At 40.6% G+C, this 10552-nt stretch overlaps 1 protein-coding gene across 1 annotated transcript; it reads left to right on the forward strand.

Moving 5' to 3' along the window:
* The first annotated feature begins 7886 nt into the window (after nucleotides 1–7886).
* On the forward strand, nucleotides 7887–10257 carry LOC105516990. The gene is given in 5 exon segments (XM_011949327.1): nucleotides 7887–7988; nucleotides 8576–8675; nucleotides 9139–9533; nucleotides 9536–10037; nucleotides 10040–10257. Coding segments are annotated over 4 exon segments (1134 nt in total). The 5' UTR covers nucleotides 7887–7988; nucleotides 8576–8656.
* Nucleotides 10258–10552: the final 295 nt, after the last annotated feature.

Raw genomic sequence — 10552 nt, forward strand, 5'->3', positions numbered from 1 at the left:
GATAATAATGATAACAGCCAACATTTTTTGTGTCATGTGCCAGGTAGGTACTGTAAGACAGCATACCTTCTGTCATTTAATCCTCACAGCCACCCTATAAAGGATATGCTATTGTTATACCCATTTTACAGAACAGGAAAGTGAAGGCTGATGAAAAACTTCTGTCTATCTGGGAGTCTGCATATTATAGTCCACAAGCCAAAGCTAGCCCACTGCCAGTTTTTGTAAATAAAGTTTTATTGGAACACAGTGATACCATTTATTTATATATTTTCTGTGGCTGCCTTATGGCTGCAAAGGCAGAGTTGAGTAGTTTTGGCAGAGACTGTGTGGCCTGCAAAGCTGAACATATTTACTAATGTTCCTTTACAGAAGAGTCGCTGCCGTCTTGTCTCTCTGTAGATGTTGGGTTCTTAACACCATCCTTCCACTTCAGATGGAAGTCCTAAAGCTGTCATTTCAGGGAGTATTTTTATTACAAAAGAGAATGGAAATGATGCAACAGTAATGGAGAGAACACCAGATTGGGATCTGGCAATCTGGATTTCAGTCTCAAATTCTGCAAAAGTAGCTGTGGGACCTTGGAGGAGTCACTACACCTCCTAAGAACTCTTTTTCCTGGTCTACTGATTAAAGCTACACTGCCAACTTTCCAAATTAGAAGGTTTCCTAAACACTTTTTCTGGTTGCAAAAAACTATTTTAGCAGATGAAATAAAATGCATTTTAAGTGATTCTCTATGGCAATGCTTGCAGCTCTTTCCAATAACCTTTTGAAGTCCGACTACTCCATGTTGTGGTTATGGCACCTTTGGGTAGATAGATATTTGGGGATGGGAACAAAATGATCTGTTTAATGCAAAACTTATTTTGGTTTTGTTCTGGTTTTGTAAATGCCAGGGTTTCCTTTCCCAGAAACAACATAAGCCTGAAAAAAAATGTACCTGAAACTTTATCTGGAGTGGTTAAAGCCCAAATTTTAAGAGTAATCTGAAAAATCTTGAAAGGATTACATGAAAACAGCTGAGTTTTGACCTGGGAACCAGCAACCACAGCTCATAAATGCCTTCGGCTTCAGATCAGCATAGGAACCTGCAGAAGAGGAGATTCTCTTCCATTGAAGTACTAAGAGGAGAAATGTCTTTAGATCTCAAGAAATCTTAGTTTTTGGCTCTCTGTGGTTTAAAATCAGTCCTGGTGTAGCTTTGCTCTGAAAGATTAAGGGAAAGGACTGCTTATGAAAATATAATGACTGCTTTGTAAGAAGTGCTTGAGCAATGAGTTCCATATAGGGTGAATTTGATAAGGTGTCTGCTTATGGGAACTTCACCTTGTTCCACAATGCATCGTGGTGGTTTGAAGCAGGAAGCACGTGTAGTTTGGTGATGCTGTCTTGACTCTTCAATTTAGAGTATGAAGATTTGGAGTGGGAGCAGAGAGGAAGTAATTAAATGTATATCTTTTTAAAATGCAACCTCAGTCAAGTTTGAATCTGACAGAAGTTATGTGTATATTTTAGGAACAGCAAAATGTCAGAACTTCAAGCCCATCATTTGAGAGTGAGCTCCCATTTGGCTAATTTCAGCTGTGTCCTATTGAGACTCAAGTTGGCAAAGCACTGCAAGCACAGAGCCCGTTTACATTTACTTCCTCTGAGAATATGGGGCACAGGTAGCGACTTGAGTGGTGGCTCCTGAAAAGATATCTCCATGCCCTAATCCATTGAATCTGTGAATGCAACCTTACTTGGAATAAGGGCCTTTGCGTATGTGATTAAGTTAAAGACGGTGAGAGTCTATCATCTGGATTATCTAGGCCATGAATCCAATGACAAACATCCTTGTCGGAGGCAGAATAGGAAGAAGACACAGGGAGGAGGAAACATGACCATGGCGGCAGCGCTGGGAGTGATGCGGCCGTGAGGTAACCAATGCTGACAGCTACCAGAAGGCGGAAGAGGCCAGGGAGGAGTCTCCCCTAGGTTCTCCAGAGGGGGTGTGGCCTGGCTAATAGCTTGATTTGCAACTTCTGGCATCCAGAACTGTGAGAGAATAAGTCTCTTTTTTTCAACAACCCAGTTTGTGGTAATTTGTTACAACAGCCTCAGGAAACAAATGTAGCACCCAAAATACATTCATCCAACCCATCCCACGGCCCCTGTGGAGAAGCACATCAGAGCTTTCCCCACCTCCCTGTGGTCTTGCCGGAGAAGAAGGGGCTGAGGGACTGTGCTGACCCCTAATAGACAAGGCGGTGTGCCAGGATGACAGAGGCACAGAACTAGCCAAGACCCGCTCTAGGATTGGATTCATTTGACGGGACTTCTTATTCCACCTGCTTGGAATAAAAACAGGAAGATGTTTTCAGTGATTTGCCTCCATTTACCACAGAACCTTATTCATCCAGTTCCAGCAGATTTGAGTCATCTTCTCAAGATGAAATAAACTGGATACTTGTCAATAGTAGGGAATATGAATAATTTTCACTTCTCAGAAACTTTTAATTTTTAGGGCACTTTAAATATGCAGATCAATCTGCACTCAGTAACTCTGTGAAGCAGGTCAGACAGGTATGATTATGAATCCTTTTAAGCTGTGCAACTTAAAGCTAATGAATAAAGCTAGATTGAAAGATAATTTTTCCTCATCCATTGTCCTGCTTAACTGACTTACTCTCTCTGTAGGGAATGACTGACTGATTCAACAGAGAGTTGACAAATTGAAACCATATTTACCTGGAAATGTCCTTGCATGAGAATAGGGGAAAAAAAGTTTTAAATAGGAAAAACAGAGATACACCCTACCACACGCTGAAACACACGTATATTAAAAATTTATTCTATCTAGAATATAATAAAGATTGCATTTCGCATTGGTGGTAAAGATGTAGATCACTCAATAAATAGTATAGTCTTCATACAGAAAAAATTAAATTGTTTATCTACCTTAAACGATACAAAATAATTTATAGATTAGATATTTAATTGCAAATATATATATATACACAATAGAAAAAATACAAGAAATGTATTTTAATGACTTGGGAGTGTAGAAGGACTTTCTATGCATCAAATGAACTTAAGAACTATAAAGAAAAATAGACAAATTTGGTTATAAAAATTAAAAATGATGTGGTCAAAGATGCTATAATAAAGTTAACAGGAAAACAAAACAATATACAGTGGTAAATATTTGCAAAATATGTGCTATTTATTGATTTATTCAGCAAACAGTTTTGGAGCACCAGGTATGCCCCAGACACTACAGTCAGTGTTAGATACTAAACCCTGAATAAGATAAGCAGTCATCATGACCTCATGGACCTTGCCATCTAGCCCACATTGACCAAGTACTTTTGAGTATAATGAGTACTATAAAGGTCAAGCTGGATGCCATGGGAACGTGTGATGTGGATAAGTCTTGATAGGCAAGAGTTAGCATCTCTAAACAACTGACAGAAATCAATGAGAAAAATATTAACCTAGAAAAGTTGAAAAAAGATATGTACTGAAAATTCCCAAATGAAGAAATAATAGTTGACCAATAAATATAGGAAAATATTTTATCCTTACGAACAAAGATATTCAAATGAAAATGACATGTAATGTTTTTCCTATCAGATTACTAAAGAATCAAATGAGTTACAACTGCGGGTGATGAGAGGTAGGAACCTAGGCTTTCTCTCATTCTTTGGTAGGAGTGTAAATTGTAGAAAATCATATGATGCCTATCAAGATTTGCAATTTAAAAATCGGTTTCTGTATTCAAAGTGCTATGGACTGAATGTTTGTGTTCCACCCCACTGCAAATTAATGTATTGAAGTCCTACCCCTCAAGGCAATGGTATTTTGACATGCATCTTTGGAAGGTAATTAAGGAGGGATGAGGTCACGAGAGTTGGGGCTTGCATGATGAAACTATTGCTCTTATAGGAAGAGACACCAGAGATTTTTTTTTCTTTTTCTCCCTCTTCTTCCACTCTGTCTTTCCCTGTCATATGAGGACATACCCAGAAGTCCCGTCTGCAAGCTAGGAAGAGAGTACTCACTAAATCAGCAGGCACCTTGATCTTAGACTATCAGCCTCCCAAACTGTAAGAAATACATTCCTGTTGGTTAAGCCACCCAGTCTTTGGTCTTTTGCTATCACAGCCCGAGCAGATAAGACACTGTGTGTGTGTGTGTGTGTGTGTGTGTATGATTTAAAAGCAAGTAACAGGAGAAGTAAGAAAAAATGTAAGTACTACAGTATCAATCAGAACATTATATTGGGGATTGGCAAACTCTACAGCCCATTGCCATATCAAGCCCACTGCCTGTTTTGGAAATAGAAAATATTGGAGCAGAGCCATACCCATTTGTTTTTGTATTGTTTCTGGCTCTTTTTATGCTACAACAATAGACTTGAATAACTGCAACAGAGACTGAATGGGCTGCAAAGCCTAAAATATTTCTTATCTCTTCATTTGTTGACAGTTTGCCAATGCTTCTATTGAGATTAAAACCATAAACAACTTAGATATTCATGAATTATGCTTAATTAATATTATTTTATATTCACAATGTGGAGTGTTATGCAGCAACTGATAGTCTTACATATAGATGTGTAAATATGGCTTAAGAAATTTTGTTAAATGAGAGTTATGGCTCAATATGTGTAGCATAATTCGTTTATGTAAACAATGTGTATAAAGAGAGATGCATACATGTGTATGCTACCATTTATAAAGTGCTAAAGTACTACACTAAGCACTTAACATAATTTGTCTTATTATATGATTTATTACATATAACATTCGTATGTGTTAGGTAATATTATTTAATATTTTGCAGTTAAGAAATTGAGGGTTAAGAGACTAATTTGTCTAGTCACATAGCTAGTAAGTGACAAAGTCAGAATGTGAATTCACACTTTTCACCACTGTACTGTGCATAAATGTTCAAAAAGGGTAAACACAAACAGTTTTTACTTGGGGAGTAAGGAAGGGAATGGAAGTGGAATTATAGGGGTCTTTAATTTTCTAATATTCTTTTGTGTTTACTGGTAAGAAATGATGGTTGTTACAGATTCAAAGGTGCTTCCATTTTGAAAAAAAGAATGTAGGAAATAATTTCATGAACTTTGTCTGTCTATAAGTCAATGTTACTGTCAGTAAATTTTGATACTGTCACATTAATGCCAAATACATTGAAACCTGTCATTTAGGATTATTTTCTAATCATTTTAATTAAGAATGAATAATTGTAGTTCACGAATAAATTTATGAAAAAGATGTTTATCAGAAAACCCATTCAGTTTATAAATGAAGGAAGGAAAGCTTTAACGTCAATTATTTTCTAGGAAACTTGCAAAACAGGGAAAACTAAAATGTCAAAGTCTGGAGTAACCACCATGGATTCTCTAAGTTTGCATTATTCAAAGGGATATAATTTTCCTGCCATATCATTTGACAGGCATAGTTGTGGCCTGGTGGAAATAGGTTTACACTGAAAATAAATTAGATTGAATTAAATTAATGATCTGGCTATAAATTTTGGCCCTGTTCTTTTACTAGCTAGGTCATTAAATAACAAATAAATTATTTAGTCTCTTGAAATTTTACTTTATATTTAAAATGGGGATGTTAGTCCCTAAATTTCTGGGTCTACATACATTAAAACCTCTAATACATCCAGCACTTTGCCAATTATTTGCCATTTATTAAGCATCACTTAGTAGGTGCTTAATAAACACTGGCTGTATCTACAGAGATAGAATTTAGACTGTCAAGTAGCAAGTTAAATTGGTCATCTCAGATATTTCTGTCCTCAACTCTACTAGTCCAGAAGGAAAGTGGTTTTCTCCCACTCACTAGCACAAGCCAGCAACAGCACCATCGGGACTCAATGCTCATCACTATGGTAACAACTGTGGTCTCCCTGCTTCCTGCTCAGTGTTTATTCTTCCATTTTCTCCCCCACCTCAGAGCCAGACTCAGCCTGTGGCTCCTACTCAGAAGTCTTTCTAAAAAGAAAAGACAAATTATAGAAAACGGTAATTGGATATAATCTCTTTTTCCCTCAAAGTAAGGTACCACTATGATCCACTTTTTTTTTTTTGGTACAAGGAGCCTAACTAAATATAGTACTTCCATTCTTGTAACAACACATGATTCCCGTGTTTGATGGCGGTAGAAACAGGAAACATGCTTACTGATACTCACTTAATCCTCATGAATTTGCTTGCTAATCTTCAGAGCCCTACTGCCTAGGGACATCCCATGGAGGGGATTGTGGGAGCAAAGACACAGATATAGGAATGCAGTTGGTAGATCTGAAGGTCCACGGGTCCTCTGGCTTTGTAGGAAGAGTAGGTTGACACGGGTCAGGAGGAGGAAGTAAGGCTGGAGTGCTAGATTGGGCCAAGTTGTGAAAGAATTGATACTGTTAATCTTGTCCTTTTCCTAGGAAAAATCATCTCTCTTAATTATACCAAATTTCACTGTCAGGATCACTTAGGTCCTGCATTTCTTATGTATCTATGATTGTAGCATCTGCAAGAGAACCAAATATATGTAAACTCAATGATACTTGATCTTAAGCAGTTTGCCATCTATGGCCCTTGATGCAACAGTTATACCTGTATAACTTATTTTCTTAGCTTTTGGTTTTCCAAAGGCAGACCTATCTAGATAATTATTTTTACAGGAATAATATTTTTGCAAATGTTAACTTGACATTTTTCATTTTCAGAAATCACGTTGCTATGCAGCTCTGCACTTATTAAATCACTGGACTTCATTTTATGGGAGGTTGGAACAGAGAAGTCATTTCTTGGCCATCAATGGAAAACCATATTTTAAAAAATTCACAGTGAGAACATAATATTGAAATCCAGGCTTTGCTGAGAGGGGAAAAATGTTGTTTGAATTTGCCAAAATTTCATTTACAAATCAAATGCTAAGCCTAGGGAATCTGGATCACTGAATTTTAATTTAAGCCATTATGTAGAGAGGACCGATATATGCTGCAACGGACATTTCTATCTAAGAATAGGAAAAGCCCCTTATATTTCTGAGAGGAGATGGTTGGGAGGAGTAAAGAGAAGAAAGACAAGCCATCAGATGTGATTATGCCAGCTCTCTTGTCCCCTTTGGGTAGTAGTTTCTTGGAAGGTGTGGTAGAAACATGGTCCAGGACAGTAGGTGTATCCCAGCCTGTGCTTCAGAACATCCCACAGTTGGCGTGGCACTGCATCTAACATGGTGCCAGACTGGATGGCAGAAATGGCTGAGGGAGCTGTCTAGAGGGCTGAGCTTTAGATATCATCTCATTTCTTCCTGTCCTCCAATATTCTGTATCCTTGACATGAATGAGAAACGGAAGAAGCAGTAGACCAGAAGAGGACTAGGGTTAGAAGGAAGAGGTCATGAATGTAGTTAGACTTCAGCAGGGGATGCCAGCATAGCATTTGAGGGAACCAGGTGGGACAAACCACACCTCTGTGGGCACCACCACTGTTTCCTGGGCACAGGACCAAACAAGCTATGTGTTGGAGGCCAGCAAGGACTCAGAGGCAGTATCTATCCCTAAAGACAATTCATTTATTTTATGTGTGATACATAGGCATACCTGTATGTCCAGGTGCCACTTTGGGAAGTATAAGAGGAAGGGAATACTTAGAAGGAGCTTAAACTTTGAATTATCCAAAACTGAGGCATCTTTATATAACAAGTAGAGAATAAATAAAGCTATATTTTCACTCTGAGTGTGTAACTGTTGAACCATCAACATCAACATTCTTAACCACATGGAGAACTTCCTGGAGGATCAGACCTAATAATATGACAGAATTAGAATCAGAATCATAGAATCCCATAGTGATGGGAATCTTTCAGTCCAACCATCGAAGTAACCTGAACCAGGAAAAAACAAGACCACCATGTCCAGCCAGCAGAATGCTATAATATGCTATGATGACTGGAATCCTTGTTAACCAATTCCAGCACCCAGTGAGTATGGATTTCAAATAAAACTATATTCATTGAGTACACTAGATTTTGTAAGGCACCATGCATTCTCTAAGTGAGCAATAAACAGTTGTGATAGACTAGAACAGAAGAAGGGTAAAAATTGCGAGAGGCCTTTGAGGTTGTGTATTTTAATTTTTGTTTTGATCATCTGCATCAGAATCAGTTTAAATGTGTGAACATGTAGATTCCTGGATCCTAGTCTTCATCAACTGAATCACAAATCTCTAGTGATGGGCTCTGGATATGTTTTTATTTTTTATGTATTTTTTATTTTTTTTTAAACCAGTAATTTTTATGATGTAGTCATTTCCAAAGTTGACAAAGAAAGAGTTTAACTATCCCAATTAGTTGTATTGACTGAAGAAAATGTTCACAATCGTGTTGTAGAAATTGTTTTTTTCTAAATTAATAGGATGGTTGTAGTAAATATTTGAGATAGACATACCATGTTTAAATATTTCAATCCCCAAGCATAAAAAATTAATCAGAAGCAAACTAGGATGGAGCTATCAGTCTGGGATTTATTATTGAATAAGGATAATCTCCTCCTACTGGGTTGTCACCAGCATGTCACCCCTCCCTTGAGACCAGCATGAAGGTCGAAGGTCACGCCACTTCTGCAGACTCATTTCATCCCTCACCTGCCCATGGTCACCTGTGTAGTTGGTAAGTCCTTGAGCCCTCAAAGGCCTAATAACTTAGATGAGTTCAGATCCAGAATCATCAGGGATCTGCAACTTTGGAGCGAGAAATTGGTTTTCAAAGCAAGAACCCAGATGAGGAAAATCTATAATGATAAATATTTAAGTGACAAAAGGGTTTTAAGAAATTAAAAGAACGTGAAGTGAAGTAAGTTGTGAACAAAACCTCCGTGCCCTTCTTCTCCGTGTGCCTCAGTTACCCTGGTGCCTGACAGGCTTTGCCCACGGAGCCCAGAGGACCCTCAGCGACGGCCTGCTGTGGTCGTCAAAGTGATGGCCTCGGTTAGGCCTCATTCAGTCCCCAAAGCAGGCCTGAATTTCGCCTGAATTTTCACCTTAAACCCCACACGGTCGTCCTGACAGGTCATGGTAATATAGAAAGCCTTGAAAGAAGTCAGGTTATCTGATCTGAATTTTTCTCTTGTCAGCCTGGGCCAGAAACAAGTACCCAAATGTAGCATTTGAGAGATTTCTACTTTCCTCTCTGCCTCCTCGAGAACAGCACGTAACTGCAATGCAGTCTGTACGGGAGGACAGAGGGAAGGAAAAGCCAGAGCCAGGTCTTGAGCTGAGGAGGGCAGAGTCGTGTGGACTGCCCTCAGGACTGGGTGATGCCGTCAGGGAGCATGAACCCCGTGTCCCCGAGGGTCCTGAGCGCAACTCGGCCATTGGGTCGGATCACCAGGTGGGTGATACTGCCATTGTTGAGGGAGCAATGGAGCCAGCCTTCGGGAGGAAACTGCAGCGCTGTGCCCTGTCACCGGCAACGAATGACACTGGCGTGACATCGGAAGATCTCCTAATTATCTTCCCCCTGCTTGGCATGCCCCGAGGGATGCAGTTTCGGAGCGCTGCCTGGATCCGCACTCCATCTTCACAACACGCCCAGTGGCCGCTTCCAGTGATACGCTGCCAGGCTGGCTTGACAAGAGGGCTTCCCGCCCCAGGTCTGTGTGGACTTTGCAGACGTTTGGCAGGTGCCTGTTGCTGAAGCCAGTGGTTTCTATGGGGTGGGTCATGGAGGAATGGACGATTTTATCAAACCTCAACCCCAAGCTTGCAAGTTGGAGTCCAGTTAGTTCTACCGGTTCACGACCCAGCGGGTTGAGACCACAGTCATTTTCCAGGGAGCCGTCCGCATGGTATTGGGAACGCATGATGAGGAGGATGTACGCTGTAGTCTTGGCTCTGCAGTGGTCCAGTCTGGACGTCAGCTCTTCTCCAGATTCCACGTTCCTCTTCCTTAGGTTGTTCAGAGACAGTGGTTCTCGCCTGTCCCAGTTGGGGTCCCAGACGCTGAGACCCGGCCGCGTGCCCCACACCCAGGCCCAGCTGCGCGCGGCTTCCCCACTGTGTCAGCAAAGCAGAACCTCGGGACCAAGCCCCTGGCCAGCCCGCAGGCTGCCAGCCTCAGCACCTGCCGGATCCCCGGGCCGCCAGCTCCCGTGCAGGTCCTGGGCGCTCAATGCCTGGCAGGCACGCCGCCTCTGGATATGCTTTTAAATAACAGATTTGGGCCGGGCGCGGTTGCTCACGACTACCTGTAATTCCAGCCATATAGGAGCTCCACACCAGCCTGGGCAACATAGCGAGACTACAACAATGAAAATAAAAAAAAATCAGAGTGTGTTGGCACGTCCCTGTCATCCCAGCTACTAAGGAGGCTCAGGCGGGAAAATGGCTTGAGCCTGGGAGTCCAAGGCTGTAGTGAGATGGCGCCTCTGCACTCCAGTCTGGGCGACACAGCAAGACTCTATCTCAATAAATAAATAAGTAAGTAAATAAATAAAGAACTGATTTGTTTCGTGCCACCTACACCACTTATCTAGTCCTAGCTCTCAT

Source organism: Colobus angolensis, unplaced genomic scaffold (genome assembly GCF_000951035.1).
Source record: "Colobus angolensis palliatus isolate OR3802 unplaced genomic scaffold, Cang.pa_1.0 Scaffold298, whole genome shotgun sequence".
NCBI classification, from domain to species: domain Eukaryota; kingdom Metazoa; phylum Chordata; class Mammalia; order Primates; family Cercopithecidae; genus Colobus; species Colobus angolensis.